General features: G+C 43.7%; 1 protein-coding gene across 1 annotated transcript in view; it reads left to right on the top strand.

Annotated features, from left to right (window-relative positions):
- The window catches only part of LOC132886907 (matrix metalloproteinase-16-like), a 126,011-nt gene that overhangs the window by 59,420 nt on the left and 45,745 nt on the right, over positions 1 to 20,846 (top strand). Inside the window, exon 4 of the mRNA XM_060922121.1 lies at positions 1,673 to 1,977. Coding sequence (XP_060778104.1) covers positions 1,673 to 1,977 — 305 coding nt within the window. The remainder of the gene's footprint in view (positions 1 to 1,672; positions 1,978 to 20,846) is intronic.

Below are 20,846 nucleotides of genomic sequence, written 5' to 3'. Positions count from 1 at the left end.
TTCAATCACATTCATAAGCATTCCAAACCTGTAGATGGTTATTTCCCCAAATCCTACCCCCTAATCACATAGCCTGTGCTCTTGGAGCAGTAGTTGGGCTTCTAAAATTAAACATGTAAATAGCACCTGCACAATAATTAACGCTTTCAAGGCACTACTCCGATCCATTTCTCTTTAGCTAGCCGCACACTACGCCGATTTTCAGCGTACCGAGCCAACTGAAGTCGCGAGTCAGGCGTAAAGACTAGTTTTCGATGGTACTGACTCATCTCACAGCCGATTCGAAAAACTAATCGGGAGCCAGACTGATCGGCGAGAGTCGCTAGCAATAGCCAATCATATCTTTCGCATATAACACGTGACATCATTAAACACAATTTCTAGCGCGAGAAATGCGTGTTGGTAGCACCTAATGCAGGTATATACTGTAATTCCATAGACTGAAGCTTTATCCATAGACACAGTGGGCTGGAAAGCCACTCTGCTCAAGTTGTGTGGCTGAATTCCAAATCGCTTTAACTCCCCTATACAAGTGCACTATTTAAGGTTGGAAATAATAGCTCATGCAGCCTAGATAGTGCGCTACATATTCCATGTTGTGTCATTTGTAATTCAGCCTGTAGCATCTTCAAGTGTTGGATTTAACAGTAACTATATCCAATAGCCAATCACAAAGCTATTAAGTTGTCACGTGTCGCTTCAATCGCGACTGCACTCGTCAACAGTCGGGGGATATGTGCGTGCCCTGTCGGGAGTCGGCTCTGAAATGGGTCGGTTCGGTACCGCGTGGATCGCCGTGGTGTGCGGCTAGCTTAAGTCCATGCTTAATCTGGCTTCTGCAGTAAACAAAGGTTGCACGTTTGACGTCAGGGCAGATTTGTTGTCATTTTTTTGGCGCAGATTGTGACGTTCTAAAACGCAAACCTCCGGTTATCTCTGTCTACACGAAAAGGCATACACTGAGTTTTCAAAAATCTTCACTTTGCCCGGAGTTTTTTTAAATGTTCGTTTTTGATGTGTTTTCATGTGGATGACAGGCCAAAACGTAGAAAAATATCTTCGATTTAGCAGATACCCGGCTACGTGTGGACGGGGTCTAAATTGACCGTAGGTGTGACTGTGAGTGTGAATGGTTGTCTGTGTCTATGTGTCAGCCCTGTGATGACCTGGCGACTTGTCCAGGGTGTACCCCGCCTTTCACCCATACTCAGCTGGGATAGGCTCCAGCTTGTGTGCGACCCTGTAGAACAGGATAAAGCGGCTAGAGATAATGAGATGAGATGGACTATTTGTGCCTTGAAAGATATTTGGGGATTTGAAAATGTCCCTGGTTGTTGATGATTCTTATTTAGAAATGAAATATCAGTTGGACCTCATTATAACCGCAGCATAAGTTTTCTGCTTTTCTAACCATCCTACTCTTTCATATTGTCCAGAATATTCCTCTGTATACAGGTGCAGTACGTTGTTTGTTTTATTAATGTCCTGATGTATTTTATTGCATTTGGGGGTATTAAGATATTCATGTTTTATCCAATACAGTACATTTGGTCCATGTTGTTGATTTTAATCTGCGTTCTTATCAAATGAGTCTGTTGGTAAATTAAAGTGGCTCATTTCTCTGAGGTATTTACCAATGTCATTTCTGACCCTTTACTTCTCCTCCGTCCAGTATAAAGAACGTCACACCCAAGGTGGGCGCAGACGAGACTCATGATGCCATCCGACGGGCATTTGATGTGTGGCAGAATGTGACACCACTGCGTTTTGAGGCCGTTCCCTACAGTGAACTGGAGCGAAATAAGAAAGACGTGGATATTACAATCATATTTGCCTCTGGCTTCCATGGAGATAGCTCTCCCTTCGATGGGGAAGGCGGCTTTCTGGCGCATGCTTACTTCCCTGGGCCAGGCATTGGAGGAGACACACATTTCGACTCAGATGAGCCCTGGACCCTGGGGAACCCTCACCATGATGGTAAGTATTACACCACTTGGATCTGAGCTGTGAAAGCATTATGGCACAAATAAACTATATATCTATCATGCACTTTACCCATTCACCACAGATGTATTATATTTTGTCAGACATGGTGTTTATTGCTGACCCATTTCGCACAGCCGTACTAAAGTCTAATAGCGCTAGCTGTTTCTGCATGTCCTTCCAGATATAATAGAAATTGTTTATAAATGTAGGACAGCTGGAGTCGTTCAAGTATGCACTATTACAAGTGCTTCAGATTAAGAAAGACCGTCGTGACCATTAACCCCTTATGCCTCTTTTTCACCACTTCTTACTAACGACAGACAAGAGACCAGAAGTCCTTTATTTTCAGTAGACAATTGGGGCTCTTTTTGAGGCTGCAGATGTGTTGAAAATATTTAGCTTGTGTAAATAAACATGTTTTGTAGTATGCCTGTAAAATTTGGGATATGGGGTTAGGCGGGCGGCACGGTGGTGTAGTGGTTAGCGCTGTCGCCTCACAGCAAGAAGGTTCGGGTTCGAGCCCCGTGGCCGGCAAGGGCCTTTCTGTGTGGAGTTTGCATGTTCTCCCCGTGTCTGCGTGGGTTTCCTCCGGGTGCTCCGGTTTCCCCCACAGTCCAAAGACATGCAGGTTAGGTTAACTGGTGACTCTAATGGCCCTTTTCCACTACCCTTTTTCAGCTCGCTTCAGCTCACTTCAGCCCAACACGGCTCGCGTTTCGACTATCTCAGAACAGCACGACTCAGCTCGCTTCAGCCCTGCTCAGCCCCCAAAACTCGCACGGTTTTGGAGTGGGGCTGAAGCGAGCCAAACCGAGCTGAGTGAGGCTAGGGGCATGAGCAGACACTCCCCTGTGCACTGATTGGTGAGGAGGAGTGTCCTCACATGCCCACACACGCCCCGCGAGCACGCTGGGATCTGTAAACACCGTAAACCCGGAAGAAGAAGAATTATGAATTACGAGAATTATGAAGCCTTATGCGCCTCGCCTCATCTATACGCCCTTGCCAGTATCTGTTGGCGTTGTCGGTGACAACAAGCCACAGCACCAAGACCAGCAACACTAACGACACCATGTCCTCCATGTTTATTGTTTACTCTCCGGGTCGTGAGACTACCGCTTAAAAGATCACTGATGTCACTGTTTGCGCCGCCTAACGACATCACCTGACGTCCACCCACTTTCGCTAACTCCACCCAATGTGTCCACCCACTTCCAGCCAGCACGGTTCAGCGCGGTTGTAGTCGAAATGCAACTCCAACAGCCCCGCTCAGCTCGGCTCAGCCCAACTCAGCACGGCTCAGCCCGACTCAGCCGCGTTGGTAGTGGAAAAGCGGCATATATTGACCGTAGGTGTGAATGTGAGTGTGAATGGTTGTCTGTGTCTATGTGTCAGCCCTGTGATGACCTGGCGACTTGTCCAGGGTATACCCCGCCTTTCGCCCGTAGTCAGCTGGGATAGGCTCCAGCTTGCCTGCGACCCTGTAGAACAGGATAAAGCGGCTAGAGATGATGAGATGAGATGGGGTTAGGCACCACATTCAAGCTTTCACATGGCCAGTGGGTAAGCTGATGAATTTATAATTTATCTAGCTCCACATCTGAATAGTAAATGTTGTCTATTTTTACATTTGAAAGAGTTGATTTGAATAAAAACAGCTTTGGTTTTGTGTTACTGTATGGCCAAAAATATACAGACACCTGACCATCACACCCAAATGTGCTTGTCTTATTCCAAAACCAAGGGAGAAAATACAGAGTCAGTTCACCCATTGTTGTTAGAATAACAAAATAACGTCTACTCTTCTGGGTTGGCTTTCCATTAGATTTTGGAATGCGGCTGTTTTTAATGGGAATTGTGTCCATTAGTAAAGTCAGTCACTGCTATCGGGTGAGTATGCCCAGTACATAGCGTTCCAATTAATTCCAAAGGTACTCGGTAGGGTTAAGGTCCGAGCTCTGTGCAGGACACTCAGTCTTTCACACCAGCCGTGGCAAACCATGTTCTTTATGGGCCACACTTTGTGCATAGGGGCATTGTCATACTGGAACATGTTTGGGCCCCTTAGTTCCAGTGAAAGAAATCTTAACGTATACAAAGACATTTGTAAAGACAATTGTATGTCTCCAACTTTCTGGTAACAGTTTGGGGAAAGAGCACTTTTGGGTGTGATGGTCATGCATCCACATACTTTTGACCATATAGTGTATTTCTCCCTGTAGAGTAATATTGTGCATATTGTGCTAGAGGGTGTGTGTTTCAGCAGTTGAAGTATGGCTATTTTAGATGGCCATCTTAAGTGAAATGAATTACACTTTTCTCTTGTTAAAGCTTAGTCGGTAAAAAAAAATCAGCCCAGTATCAGCCAGTCGTTAATATTTCAGTGTTGTGTGGGAAAAGAAAAAAAGTGGTATTAAGCCATCTCTAGTTTTAAGATGGACGAGTGAACAATAAGCTGAGAGTTTAAAAGCTTAAACCTATGATACTTTTGTAAAATCAAGATGTGTAAAAATATTTGTCAGATGTGTTTAAAAAAATCTATTTAAGACTATGTTAAAAGCAAATTCATCTTCTTATTACTATGATACTCACTCTTATCGTAAGCCCTGATTTAATAATAAAGATCTAACCTGTGGCTTGTGGGAAGAGGTCTGTTATGACCAATTAGTGACAAAGAGCTGGAGAATTATCAAGATGCTGGTGATTCATCCTCTGGTTAAAGCTCTGGGTTACTGATCAGAACATTGGGGGTTCAAGCCCCAACTGCCAAGCTGACCCTAACTTCCTAACCAGCTGGATATGTAAAGAAAAGTATTTCACTGTGGTGTAAAGCACGTGACAAATAAAGCCGCCTCCTTTTTCTTCTTCGGTTCGGCGGCTTCTTCTTCTCTCTCGCTGTCTCTCCATCATGCATTGATGTGGCTGATTTCTGAGAACCAGCTTACTGCATAGGGAAGACATGAAATTATGCAATGGCTTAAATTATATATCCAGTGGAAGGGAGAAAAGAGCCTGATGCTGAATAAAAGCACATGCGTATATATTTCATCTAAGCTTGCAACCGTGTGTGTGTGTGTATGTGTTGAGGTGGGTCCCCCCCCAATATATGGCATCTGGAGATGTCTGGAGGACAAGTCAGAAGGAAGAAGAACAGAATCTGGAAAATTTGGTGTTCTGACTCATCACGGCTTCATGCCCTCATTCGACTAACTGGATAAATATACACCAAATTAGTGTACAAAAGAACTGGTGGAGGAAGAGAGAGGTGTGTGTGTGTGTAATACACACACACACACACACACAACAATGTGTGCTATCAAGTTTCCTCTTTACCTGAACTCTCAAATGACCAACCTCACTCAATAGCATTAGATGCATTCAAATGAGCTTCATGAATTACCTATGATTATAGAACAGTTGAAGTGTGTGTGTGTGTGTGTGTGTGTGTGTGTGTGTGTGTGTGTGTGTGTGTCCAAAAAATAAACCAACATTCAGACACCAAGTGGGAAAAATAAGTACACCCTATAATTCAGGCCAAGTTTACATTAGACCGTATCTGTCTCGTTTTCTTCGCGGATGCACTGTCCGTTTACATTAAACCGCCTGGAAACGCCGGGAAACGGGAATCCGCCAGGGTCCACGTATTCAATCCAGATCGTGTCTGATCCGGTGCTGTGTAAACATTGAGAATACGCGGATACGCTGTGCTGAGCTCTAGCTGGTGTCGTCATTGGACAACGTCACTGTGACATCCACCTTCCTGATTCGCTGGCGTTGGTCATGTGACGCGACTGCTGAAAAACGGCGCGGACTTCCGCCTTGTATCACCTTTCATTAAAGAGTATAAAAGTATGAAAATACTGCAAATACTGATGCAAATACTGCCCATTGTGTAGTTATGATGGTCTTTAGGCTTGCCATCCTTCCACTTGCAAGTGGCAAGTGACTTGCGCACAGCGGCTCAGTCCCGAATCACTGCTCGTGCACTACACTCGCGCGCTCTGTGAGCTGCGCAGGGCCGGAGTGCGCACCCTCCAGAGGGCACTCGCTGTTCAGGGCGGAGTGATTTGGAGCGCAGCCGCTGAGGAGGAAGCGATGAGCCGCACTGACACATTTCAACTTGCGTGCCGAATTAGTCATGTGATTAGCGTATCCGTGTATTGGCGTTGCTGTGTGCACGCGAATCGTGTATTGGCGTTGCTGTGTGCACACTAATCGTTTTTAAAAACGTTAATCTGATGATCCGCTGATACGGTCTAATGTAAACCCCACCTCAGTAACCTGTAGAATCACCTTTAGCAACAGTAATTTGAAGTAACTGTATTCTGTAAGAGTGATCTTGATGTATTCTCTGAGATTGGTTTGGAGAAAATTTGGCCTACTCTTCTTTACAGCATTGCTTAAATTCTTTGACTGTTATGAGAGTATTCGTTTATGCATATCTCTCTTAAAATCTGGCCGCTGCATCTCAATGGAGTTGAGGTCTGGACTTTGACTTGGCCATCCCTGCACCTTCAATTTTTTTTTTTTTTTTAATTCTGTAGCCATTCATGTGTCAATTTGCTGTTGTGCTTGGGATCATTGTCCTGTTGCGTGACCCAGTTTTGGCTCAGCTTAAGCTACTGGACAGATGGCCTCACATTTATTTCAAGAATATTATGGTATAAAGTGGAGTGCTGATACCCTTTCTACTAGGCATGGTGTAGACACACACCGGCGCGCCCCAGAACACCAATATGAGACAAATTCTGATTTTATAAAAGTAATCACACTTCTTGATGATTAAAAAATGTTGTGCATTCCATTCATTTCAACACCTGACTGCTAATTACTCTCTTAATGATTGGGGAAGTATGAAGGGTGTACTTATTTTTTTTCCCCACCCAGTTTTTGAAGGTTGGTTGGTTTATTTATGTATTTGGGGCGGCGGCAACACCTACATATTGAAATCCGAGGTGTTTTGTTGTCATCTGAGGTTATTTGTTTGTTTACAGAAGTTGATGAGGACCATCTGATTATTTAAGCCCTGACAACTAAAACCACAGAACTGAAAAAGGGTGAAAGATAGTGATGGGAAGACTGTATTTGTGATCAAATATTAGAAACTAAACCCAACCTTATTAGATTTTCAGAAATAATGTCAGTAAAAAAAATTACGTCTTTGAAGTTGGCCATCTGTAGTGTGAATGTGGCAAATCCGTGTGTTTGTATTCTCAGCAGCAGTGCTACCGCTATAGACTTGAGATTTCAAAAAGCTCAGACAAGTCATGGCTCTATTTTTGCCTCCCGTCTCTTTTTAAACTCTCCATCTTTTACCTCTTCTGGCCATTTTTCATGTGTTTCATTCATTCCTTCTGCTCTGCAAATATCTGAGAGTATCACTCCCTTCTGCTGTTCCACTTTTCTTTATGAATCACCTATTCTTGGTCTAAGATCCAGTCACTCTCTCCCTACCTCCCCACTGTCCATTTTCCTCTCCTTCCTGTTCACTCTGTTTCTCTCTCACTTTCCTTGTGCCATGTATGTGTTTTACAGACACACAAACATTGTCACACACGTTGTCGAATCAAATCTCTGGTTGGCCTGTTGCTAGGGAGGTGCCAACCCACTGTGATTGTGGTTTGCTGTGAGTGAGGGATTACAGCCTTCCTCCCCGTCCTCCTTCTCTTGCTGAGCTACATGGACTTCTGCCAGTGGATTTCTTCTCCAGTGTCTAGGCCCTACCTCACCTCATTCTTTCTGTTCTTGTCTGCCTGTCATCTGTGTGCTTCGTCTTGTTTGCTTTCACACAGTGCACATGCACACATGTGCATAAACACATGCACCCAGGACTAACGTACACCAGATACACTACAACCCTGCTGTAAAGAACTCCTTGAGGGATGTCCAGTAGGGCTGGACGATATGGCTGAAATCTGTATCACGATATAAGTGTTTCATATTGGTCGATATCGATAATTATTGAAACATTTTATGACCTATTTAAAATAAGGACCAGGAGGGAACAATACTAAATTCAAACATTTATTTTAAACTTAAACTTCCTCTGACAGCCAATAAGCAAGGAATGTCAACACGCATGTTCAATGTTACGATCACAACAAAAACTGAGCAATTGTCAATAATAAAGTGCTTAAAAAACTCAAGTGTTATAAAAACATGAGCAAAGTGTTAAATGTAAACATAGCAAAACCTGCTATGTGAGAAGGACTGTCATATTTTTAATTTTTTACTGCAAGTTTAGTGCAAAAAAAGTTCACCCTCTGGTGAATAACATTTAAAAACATAAATAAAAATATGCAGTGCATAAACATTCTTTTAAACATAAAAGAAATTGAGTGAAACTGAGGTAGACTTAGGCTATTCTTAAACTATTCAAGTATATTTTCATTGAAGGTTTAATAAAATAAAAATAGTGTTTTGTAAACATAGAAGAAATTAAAGTAAAACTGAGGTAGACTTAAGACTTTACATCTGTAACATCTGACCTTACTGACTTTATCCACAATTTCCTCGCTCGTTCCGGCACTCATCTTTCTTTTCTTGGCCACGCTGTTTCTGGAAAAAAAATAAACACAACCACGAGACAACGAGATGGCGCAACCAAACGCGATACTATTACATGATTGGCTATCAGCGTGTCACTCCCTATGCGTTGCTAGGCACCAGAGGACGAGTGCCTTTGCTCATGCAACCAAGCTTGCTTCGCAACAACAGTTGATTGAAAGCGGACCTAAACCAGAGAGGGCTCTGGCTAACGCTTGTTTCTTGAAAAAAAAAAAAACAACATTCTATCGAAACGTTCTATCGAACACATTTTCTATTGATATCAAGTATGTGTCTATCGCGATACGTATTGTTATCATTTTATCGCCCAGCCCTAATGTCCAGATAGTTCATTATACTAAAATGGACCCACTTTTCGCACCAAACACTCACACTGTATGCGGAATTTTAGGTACATTCTCCTTCCAAGTCACTACCGCAGTTCATTGACGTAGTTAAAGGATCACGAATGAAGGCAATGATTTCTTTGTCTGTTATAGAAATGATCGAGGTTACTGGTGTATCGTTGTCACTGTCTACCCACTGACTCACCATGTTTTCCAAATCTTCACCATTCAGTTCATTCATGTGTTTCAAGTCACCGATGATGTCACTTATGTCGTACCACGGGGCTGGGCAGGGGTATAAAAACACCGCTGGTACATTTTAACTTGGTGTTAAGTTTAGCGGTATCAGTAGTCATTTCGTCCTTTTATTGATCTGTAGTATTCGACCAGGTGGGTGGAGCACAGAAGCACGGCAGGCCAGAACTGAGTTCTCAACAAACTCTTTATTTTTTAGCTTTTCAGCCTTTCTCCAATTCCCAGCCCCACACACACACACACACACACACACACACACACAAGTGTTCAGGTTGGGGAGAGAGCTCCCTTTCTCTGCTCTCCTCTCCTTTTAAAGGGCACGGTCACTGGAGAAGACACACAAACACAGGTTAATTCCCATCAGGTGCAATGATTCCACCACTTACCTTCCCTGACTCCGCCCTCCATTCACAGATCGACGCTTGGTCACGCCCCGCTGCCACATGATTTTTGATCGCCATCCATCCATTATCCATAACTGCTTATCCTGTGCAGGGTCTCGGGCAAGCTGGAGCCTATCCCAGCTGACTACGGGCGAAAGGCGGGGTACACCCTAGACAAGTCGCCAGGTCATCACAGGGCTGACACATAGACACAGACAACCATTCACACTCACATTCACACCTACGGTCAATTTAGAGTCACCAGTTAACCTAACCTGCATGTCTTTGGACTGTGGGGGAAACCGGAGCACCTGGAGGAAACCCACGCGGACACGGGGAGAACATGCAAACTCCGCACAGAAAGGCCCTCGCCGGCCACGGGGCTCGAACCCGGACCTTCTTGCTGTGAGGCGACAGTGCTAACCACTACACCACCGTGCCACCCCCCTTTGATCACTGTTCTCAATAATTGTTAGTGATCGACACCACCTAAGCTAGACAAGTTAAGCCTTTGTTTTATGGACACATTGTTAACTTGACTGTGGACTTGATTACTTATTGTTTTGTCTCTGGTGGGAAGAGGAATGCATGGCTCAGTATCATGTGAGCAGGTGAGTGATGGATGTAATTACAGGAAGAGTGTGCATTTACAAACAGGCAGGCAAACAGTTCAAAAATGTAAGACAAAGGCAGCGTCGTGAAATGGGTAATCAGGGATCGAAACGGGAATTTGGGAGCACTGGTCCATTTGGACCAGTGCCTCTCAGACGTACTGGTCCGAATGGAGTAGCACTGGTCCGTATTTATAATTACAAATTTCAAGCCGATTTTATATATTTATTCATATAATACAACCATATTATACATGAGTGATCAATTTCAACTGTCTATAAACTTCTTCCTCAGTCATCTCATTATCATCGCAATCTTCGAAACCCTCATCCAGATCATCATCATCATCATCTATCGGGTCATACACCACATCATGCTGCGCCTCCTCGTCATCTTCATCTTCCACCTCCTCATTCTGTCTCTCCTGGGGCTCTACCGTACATCTCCTGCCACATACTCCCTCTCATCACCTGCAGGCTGCTCTGGCTCATCATACTTGTTGAGCGATATCCGGTTGTTTTGATAGCTGTCAGAAATGTCAAGCCAAGGACTTAAATTTCGCGGGGGTCTAGTCTATCTGACCAATAGCGGTTCAAGTTACATTTGTCTTCACGGGCAGCAACAAAAATGAACGTGAAGAAACGAAACTTCGCGCAGCCATGCTGCATGTAGCGGTGTATACTGCGCACGTAAACAATATGGCGGCGCCTGCGTCTATGCCAACTTGACAAATGTTTCACAAAATCTATTGAAATTATCGTAAAAAACGGTAAAATAGACCAAGTTCTGCTTAAAATGGGTGAGAATCGTTGATAGAAACCATCGAGGCAGTGAGCAGTTTGATATATATAGCGTGGCGAGCCAGTCGCCCACTTGGTCGAGTACATGTTGTCACTAGTCACCCGTACCCTTTCCAACTTGCATTGGCGAGTGGGCGACCGCCCGTTTCGATCCCTGGGTAATGGTCGAGCAAGGCACAAACAGAACGCTGGAGGCAAAGACAAAAGGCAGAGTCCAAATACACAAAACAAAGTCAAAACCAGAAAGACACACATACAAGGCTTGGTAACCACAGAAGCCAGACTTGGTAACATCAGACACTTGGTACAGCATGTATATGTCACCAAGTCTGTGTGTTTAGAGAGTCCTTATAAGTGTGTGCTGTGATTGTGCTCTAATCCAGAACAGGTGCATAGTACTGTAATTAGTCCTAATGGTGCTGCGCACTCTGAGCGCCAATGTGCGTGGATGTGATGCAGTGATGATGATGGTGTGTGTGGGGGGTTAAGACTCCTACTCACTGTCATTAAAGGCAGGGACACGCACTTAGTTTGTAGAAAGTTTGTAGTAAAAGAGTTTGTTATAGCGGGGTTGCAGTGTACATTCTTGCCCAGGAGGTACAGTATATGCAGCAAAACTGCTGGAGATGACCTGTGCTGAATGTAGGGCAGGAAACTAATGTTTAAATCATACTGTTATCCTGTGTGGATGAGAACTCATTGCCAACAAAATATTTTTCCTAGGTGATGAGAGCTTGACACATTGCTTTTATCCTGTGCTCCTTCTCCCACTTTCTTTCTCATTCCTCTGTCACCATTTCTCTCTTTTCACACTCCCAAGTGTCTGAGCACTATAATGGCTGTGTTGTCAAAGCCTGTTTGTGTGTGGCATGATGTATTTTGGTAGGGCTAGTGGCCACAAGAATAATTTTTTTCATTATTATTGTTTTATATAGGTATTGCGTGTTTGTTTTCCATTTTGAAAAATGGACACATCAGCTTGCAAAATAATACAGCTGATGAGCTATTACGCCTACTTATCATGATATCATCACTGAAGAGCTTAGACAGGAATGCTTTGATCCCTTACAACCTTCACCTTCTTACTAATACCCTGTCCACACTAGGGATTTTGTACCGATACGATACTACTTTTGTACCGCAACACCTGTCCACACTAGCAACTATACCGGTACTGTAGCGGTATAACTGTATCGGTACGAAACCCACAAATGTATGGGTTTTGTACTGGTACAGTATTGGTACTGTAGCGCTTTGCTGTAGTGTGGACAGATGAAGCGGCTCTGTATCGATACAAATATAATGCACATGCGCAATGAACCATTCCTACTTCTTCCGGGTTATTCATACAATACAATACGCACGTGCTTTCCAGCTGTAAATAAAACGTCAAAATGGCTCAAAACGACCGTGGAGCTACATGGAGCAAAGAAAGGGGGGAGAAAGGGAGAGGGGGAAAGAGGGAGGAAGAAAGGAGGAAGGGGAGAGAAAGGGAGGGGAAGAGAAGGGAAGAGGGAGAAAGGGAGGGGGGAGAAAGGGAGATTCGTTTTCTTTGTTTCTTTCTCAACTGCCTCGCGCGTTTTATACGATTCGACTGAATAAATGACCACCAGAAATACAGACTGTACATTGACAACAAAAAGCACACACACGTTGTTTCATCCGCCATATTCTCGGAAGGAAGTTACTCGATAACCACGGAAACATTTCGCGCACGCGCATTTCAACTACCGTGAAAGAAAACCACAAACATTTCTCGCTAGTGTGGACCAGTGGCGACTGGTGGTCATAAAAATAGGGGAGGACAGTGAGTGAATAGATAGGTGGATGGTTGAGAGAGAGAGAGAGAGGTTGGAAGTTGTGTGGGTGTTTACAACTGTTAGGGGGTTTGTATATTTTTAAAGATAAGCTCTGTTAAAAATGGGGTTTTTTGTTACTGCAAGAAATAAAAGTAAAATGTTTTTGAGGGGGCGGCACGGTGGTGTAGTGGTTAGCGCTGTCGCCTCACAGCAAGAAGGTCCTGGGTTCGAGCCCCGGGGCCAGGGCTTGAAATTTAACTTTTTTTCTTTGTGTCCCCCAGTGGTCCCGAATTCTGTGTTGTATTGTCCCGAATGGAAGCAATAGTGTCCCCATTTTTTTCCTCTCTGAAAACCAGTGGTTAATATTATCATATGAAGTTACTATTATATTTGTAACTATGCAATTTTGAACCCTTTATATCATTTTTACAATAAGTCACAAGACACAAGCGACACGTGTCCTATACATCATCTACTTCAAAATTACAGTTATTGCATTTTCAGTTTATTAAACTTTGGCGATCTCACTGTAGAATAGATACCCGTTTATTTAAAGGGGCCACCTAGCTCATTCAGAAAATGTTTCAACTCCCTACATCTGCAGTACACTTTAGCTGAAAATAAGACCCCTTTTATGTTCATTTCATCTACTTATACCTTGAATATCTGTTGTCACTTATAAGGCCAACTTATAATTTTCACCATTACCGTTATCCATTTTTATGGACTTTCCGTTATCCATTACCGTTATCCATTTTTATGAACTTTCCGTTATCCATTTTTATGAACTTTCCGTTATCCATTTTATGAACTTTCGCTGCCGGGTGCAAATGTTAGCAACATCAGCATAGTGGCAGGTCCGAGCCTAGTTGTGCTGCTGACTGACTAAACTTTCTGAACTAGAAAGACACCAAGAAAACTCACTTATTCTGTTGAACGGTATCTTCCGTCAATATCATCCACATCATTCCTGTTGTATTTTATAACGTGTCTAACAGTGTTCATTCAGTTCATTCAGTTGCTAGCGTTGCCTGCAGACCAGGCGATGACACTTTGGATCCTGAAGGTCCCGGAGACGTTATGTCTGGGCTTTCAGTTTCTTCCCCGCGGTCGGTCCGCTTCAACCACTTCAGCATTTTTGTTCTGGCAAGAGTCGGCGCAGCGTGTGCGGTAGCAATTCCATTCCAAGTCCATATAATGCGGACACCGGCCGAAGATTCTAGAACAGAATGCGCTGCTCTGTAGCCTACGGATGCAGGTGCATCGAAAGTGTAGCTACTATGTATTTTTCGCTGTTAACGTTTTAAAATTAAAATTGACAAATTAGGTGAATGTCTACGTATGTGTTACGGCTTTGTAAATAATATTAATGTAGAACTTTTTTTCTAGATCTATTTTTTTCCATTGTCCCAGATATGATAATTTTGTGTCCCGATGACATTTTTTATGGTCCCCGGGACATCGGGACACCGTTAGTTTCGAGCGCTGCCCGGGGCCAGCGAGGGCCTTTCTGTGTGGAGTTTGCATGTTCTCCCCGTGTCCGCGTGGGTTTCCTCCGGGTGCTCCGGTTTCCCCCACAGTCCAAAGACATGCAGGTTAGGTTAACTGGTGACTCTAAATTGACCGTAGGTGTGAATGTGAGTGTGAATGGTTGTCTGTGTCTATGTGTCAGCCCTGTGATGACCTGGCGACTTGTCCAGGGTGTACCCCGCCTTTCGCCCGTAGTCAGCTGGGATAGGCTCCAGCTTGCCTGCGACCCTGTAGAAGGATAAAGCGGCTAGAGATAATGAGATGAGATGAGATGTTTTTGAGGACACATCAGCATGGGAAATACCATGTAGTGTAATGCTTGTTGAATGAGCTATGTGAGGTATGAATGGGTCAAATTTAAAACAGTAATTCATTTAAAAAAGTAGTCAAGTCTCCTGGATGTCTGGGTGGCAAATTTGTCAATGACTTGCTCATACCACTGGGGATCTTGTTGAAGAGATTTAAGCATCCTCCTTTCAATTGACATGACTGCTAAACTTTTCAACCTCTCTCGTCCCATTGTGTTTCTGGTGAAGCTTTTTATGCGCTTCAGACATGAGAAGCTCCTCTCAACTCCTGCTGAGGTGGCACCAATGGTGGCAATCAGACACGTGAGTCTATACACCTGAGACATTGCCTCATCAAGCCCGTTTGACTTCATGAAGCTGATAGCCTCACACAGTTTTCGGGAAGAGTGGATCTCTGCATCACTGTAGAAATGCTGCAGTTCCACCTTCAGTTTGGCCTCATCAAAGAAATTCCCATATGTCTCTGACAAGTTGGACAATGCACGAGAAGGGAATTCTGCTTTAAATGATTCAAATTTGTCAAAGTCTAACAGCTCCATGAAATGCAAACAGCCAAGCTGCTGGAAGCGCTGTGTGAGTTGGGCCTTGATGCTGTCATGCACTGAGTCATAGAGAGTTTTATAGACCTGGCGATGGTCTTGCTCACCCTGCCTTCTCTTGCTCCTGTGACCAAATTCGGGGTCTTCTGTGAGACTGGCAGCTTTGCTGTATGTTTTCTCAAAAGCCCTGTCTGACTTCAGCTCATTAAGCAACTGCATAAAGTTTTCTATGCGCTGTTTGCAGAAGGCAACATCCATGACTTTCTGTTGCAGTATGTTAAATAAAACGTCGGTCTGTGCAAACAGCTCCTCAAAAGTAAAAAGCAAGAACATGAACTCAAAGTCTTCCAATTTTGCCTTCAGGCCATCCGCCAATCGAGTTGTTTCATCATCCATAGAAGGATGTTCTAGAACGCGGGTAAACGTGTTAAGCAGTTTTTCTTGGTTACCTGCGACGGTATTCACGACCCTGGATGAGAAATTCCAACGTGTTGGAGCGGTCTTTGGCATTCTCGCGCAATCAGATTCCTCAAGTAGTGCCACCCTCTTACTTGATTTGGAAAAGAATGACGTGAACCCACCCAGGTTTGCAAAAAAGACTCGCGCTTTGGGTATGGCCTTGACACCTTGACTAAGGACGAGATTCAGGCGGTGGGCGTGACAGTGAACAAAAGTTGCGGCTGGAGCAACCTCTCTCACTTTAGCCTGCAGTCCATTGAGAGCCGAGGCCATCACCGCAGCACCATCGTAAGTTTGTGCAACCAACTTCTCAGCGAAGTTGTAAGGGGACATCTCGGACTGCACAAACTGAAACAATGACTGCGCATCCCTCCCACTAGACATGTCGAAAAAGCCCAGAAAACGTTCCTGAATAATGCCCTGACTGTCCACGAACCTCGCGATAATTGAGAGCTGGGAATGACAGCTTATATCAGTGGTTTCGTCAATCTGCCATGAAAAAAACGGAGTCACGTTTAATTCTTTCGATATTTCGTGGCTGATTGACGTGCCGATTGCACAGATCAAGTCGTTCTGGATGCCACAGGACATGCCACTAAAAACACCAGAAGACTGCAACTGCTCTGCCAGCAAATTGTCATACCGTGCAATCAGTTCCGTCAGCTCCCTATAGTTTCCCTTGTTGTCCGAATTTGGCCCTTCATCCCGCCCCCTAAATGCCAGCTCCTGCATGCCCAAATACGCCACAGCATCAATCAGACGCCTCAGTGTATCTCTGTTGCGACGCACTTTAGCATTGTGCTGTGCCACTTGTATCCGCACACCCTCGTCCACTAGCTGGTCAACTGGCACACTGCCTAGCAATTTCAGGCGAATAGCTGCACCAACGTGTTCCTTGGTCTGGTCGTGGCGCTTGGTGGCCCTGTCCAAATTTTTAATGTCATTAAATCCCTGCACAGACCATGTTTGGGATTTGCTACCCATCAACAGGCAAGGCCAGCAATACAGCCGTTTGGTTGTGACACTGCCTGTTAGCCATGGGTATCTCCGATACCATGAGGTGTTGGTGTTAAACACACTTAGCTTACCATTCGGTTTCTGAATGTTAAGTTGGGGAACTGGTCTCCCTTCGGTTTTGATTCTAACCTTCTCCTCATAACCCAGTGTTTGAAATGGCGTGTTTAACATCGTGTACACAATGTCACGTTCCTCCATCGCGTTTTATTAAGTTGATAAACTACAACAAAGCAATAGCCAACAATTAGTCAAATTCTCCGCTGTCCGCACTACTCAAAACGACACTACTCTAGCTCGGCAGTGACACTGACAGTAAGTATGCTATGATTTCAACCCGCCAACTCATCCCTTCATTCTGATTGGCCGCACTGACGAATGCAGCTCTGCTGATTGGCTGCTTGATGACAGGCAAATAGACCCGCCCAAACGGAGGAATCTCCTCCCTTTCGCCCATTCACTCCCATGTTAAAAGAGGAGCCCGCGAATCGCCCATGTTCTGAGCGCATACAATGGATGTCAATGAGGAGGTTAGGGAGGACGATATTTTGGCGAGTTTTTCTTCCATTTTTAATTGATAAAATATAGTTATTTCAACTGTTTTGACATGTTTTAAATGTTTGTCTATTAATTATATGCGTTTTTTTAAACTAATGTGTCCTGGAAATTCTTTCTTTAAAATTTTAAGGGAGGATCTTCCTCCCTTTCCTCAATGGAGGAGTCGCCATTGGTGTGGACAGATGCACTAAATTGTACCGGTATACTTTGTATCGATACAGTTATACCACTTTCGTACCGGTATAAGTGTGAACACAGCAAAAGCTTTAATCACATAGACTGGCATGCAAAGAAGTGACTAATGTTAAAAGCCATTATCATTGAAGCGGTCTAGAATCTGACTTTACCCCTGTACCTGGTTTCAGCCTACATTTTAAGGCCCGTCTGAAGGAAAACCTATGACCAGTTAGCACAACTGTCTTAAATTTCAACCCAGAAAATTACAACCGACTTAGCTTAATGCCAGGTGTAAGCCCTGCTGGTGCAAATGGCCGCTAGGCTCTCCTTGGCTTAGATTTCTATCTGACAAGAAGACAGATGCCTAACTTCAATAACGCTTATAGTGCAGCAAGACAGGAAGAGAGCAAATTCCATGAATACAGCAGACCTATAAAGTATTCTTGTTGTAAATAGTCCTGCAGATACCCTGGCAGTGTGGCACCACACTAGCAGATAAGAGAGAATGGTTCTGTTTCAGTCTCCATGCTCCAAACTGACATATAAGGTTATGAATTTAGGAGGCTACACGTCTATACTCATGCAGGAAATGAAAAGTTGAGAGGAATGTTTTCTCTGCCAAAAGGGGGCATGGGCTTTCGAAAAACAATGCATAAGAAGACTTTATAAAGGATTAATTTCTCTACCCGTGAGTCAAAAGTCGTAAGTGAACTCTAGCCCTGAATTGATCCAACTGCAGGAAGTGAACCAGACATGTCGTGCATTTTAGGTTGCAGCATTGTTTTGTTGAGGTGAGCTGCTAAACTAATCCGTGAGGTGCTCTTTAATTCATTTTATTATGTGCTGTGAGAAAATGAACAAATGGCAAACAAATCAGAAGTATCAATTTCATTTTGATTCAGGTTCAGCAAACAGACTGAAGCACCCTTAAATGACTCAGTGGGTCATTACTGCTTTATTTCCATAAATTTGAAATTTCATGTAATAAATGCAGTCAACCATAGTTTTATTATTAACCATGATCTCTCTCACTGCATGGTAGCCGCGGGGTCTTAAAAGTCTTAAATTTAATATTCCAAAATTAAGGCCTTAAAAAGTCTTAAATTGCTTTGCTCAAGTCTTCATTTTTTAAACAAAGGTCTTAAATTTACTCATACTATTCTACAATGTGAAAACGTGGGTTTTGCGTAACATCAGTGAATTTCTTGAGGTGATGATACACGGGGCAACTTTTTGGGCAATGTTGCCGAGCAGTGTTGCTGGCAACGGGCAACTAGGTGAGACACAGGGCAACTTTTCAGGGCAACTAACAATGGGCAACAACAGTTAGCAACGGCAGTTTACAGTTAGCTAAAAAAAATCAATGTCTTAATTTTTGCTGTGACCATTTAATCAAGCTGTCTGTTGTTTTTTAGAGCTTTGGTGAGGTAAATTCCTCCATATAGAATATTAAAATAACAACTTACCGGCGTAAAAACAGATGAGGAGTCTCTCCATCTCTTCAGTCCACTGACACTGAGCGGCCGCTATATTTGTTTGAAATTTCTGATCCGAACCTCACCGGAGGTCACATGACTCGATACTCGCGTTCTGATTGGCTTATCTCAAAAAGTTGCCAGAGATTATCAAAACCATTCAGAAAGAAACAATGTTGCCCAATCTCAATAGAAAAGAGTCAAAACGCAATTGCCCAGCAATATTGCTCGGCAACATTGCCCAAAAAGTTGCCCTGTGTATCATCACCATTGGAGTATGCGCAAAGAAAGAAACAATATTGATACATTTTCGCGCCGGCGCAATCGTCGGAGTCCGTGGTGGAGAGGAGACTCCGCGAATCGCAGCATGGGGAAGTGTCGTTTTAATCAGCAGTGGCTTTCAGATGAAAGATATCGTGATTGGGTGAGGGAGGTTCCTGGAAGCGACGTTGAAACAAGATGCTGTGTTTGTCGAAAGACCTTCAAGTTGTCCACTATAGGTCATTTCGCTTTAGAGTCTCACATGAAGAGCTCAAAGCACATTGCATCTGCCCTCCACCCAGGGCTCTACAGTGCGCACATTTCACTCGCATTTGCGAGCGAATTTTTCGGCATGCGAACGACGAAAAAAAAACGCGCATTCGTGCGAGGGCTTCTTACGGCTGACAATTTAGGAAAGCACTGAGCACAGACGCGACGAGTTTAACATTCTAAAATGTCTCAAACGTTAAACTGCAAAGTATGTAAATCCAGCGCTGGATAGCCTACCTAATATAGTGTAACGAGTAACGGCCTGTATTGTTGCAAGTGTGTGTGTTCAGTGTTGTGTGTGTGTGTGTGTTCTGCCTGCGCCTTGCTCCGTGTCTGTAGTTGCGTGCATTGCCCCTGTCTTGCACCTGCGGTGGTTCCCATGGTAGCCGGGGGGAGTGAAAAAGTTACTTTTTTTTGCCGTTCTGCCCCATCTTTCTGTGATTGCCCCTCTTTCCCACAGTTGTATGTTGTGGGTGTGGCATTAGGTGGGAAAAGTGCTTTTTAGGGATTCATCAGATCATTCAACTGAGAGATAACTGAGAGCTGGTTCGGACCGAGCTGAGAAATATATTCGCTATGCAGAGAATAACGGCGTTTTTTAAAAGCAATGATGGTGGAAACAAGAATAAAAGAACGGATGAGGAAGAAAGTGTAGTGAAGAAAGCTAGAACGACGGGAGAAGGTGCGGGAAAATTATATAATGAGATGGAAAGCACACACCCCAGTGCAAACATTTAGATGGGAACATACAACACAGCAGAAAAACAAATAATATACAGGATATACAAATGGTGCATGTCACAACACAGCAGAAAAACAAAGAATATATACACAACTGGGCGTGTTGAGTTGCAGATGTTAATTGCACATTAGTTATAGAAACTCAGTTCAGCTACAAAACTCAGGATATTGCACTGTATTTGGTATTGCATTGTATTGGGTATGGATGTAAAAGTGTAGAAATATAAATATAAAATATACAAAAGCTATAAAAACTAAAAAGTTGCTCTGTGAGGTTGCACTGTAATAAGTATTGCACTGTATCAGGTAAGTGTGAGAATATTGTCCTTTTAGGTCCTTGTTGGCGCATTGTTGCACCTGCCAGAAGTGGCATCAGTCAGTGCATGTAATTAGCCTTTTTCACATTACGTCACTTGCAGAAGAACGTCACATCCGTTTTCAGCCTTTTGAATGGAAGAAGAGGCGGCATGCTAATCTGCTGGCTAACAAGTAGCAACCATAGAAAGTCAGTAAACTTCCTCTCCAAAACAAGACAGATAGGTGACTGGAATGGTCGCTAACAATACATAATGATAAACAACAATGCGCAATATTATTATCAATCTTATCTGTGAATGACACGGTTTTGTTAACATATGTTGCCGCCGTATACCTCTTCTTCCATTCAAAAGGCTGAAAACGGATACGAGTTCCCCTGCAAGTGACGTAATGTGAAAAAGGCTAATTGTTCAAGGTGGTTATGGCCTGTGGGAAAAAACTGTTTTTGAGTCTGTTGGTCCTTGCTTT

Source organism: Neoarius graeffei, chromosome 5, assembly GCF_027579695.1.
Source record: "Neoarius graeffei isolate fNeoGra1 chromosome 5, fNeoGra1.pri, whole genome shotgun sequence".
Classification (NCBI taxonomy): domain Eukaryota; kingdom Metazoa; phylum Chordata; class Actinopteri; order Siluriformes; family Ariidae; genus Neoarius; species Neoarius graeffei.
Note: the sequence above shows the minus strand (reverse complement) of the source record. Positions and strands in the feature narration are given on the sequence as shown.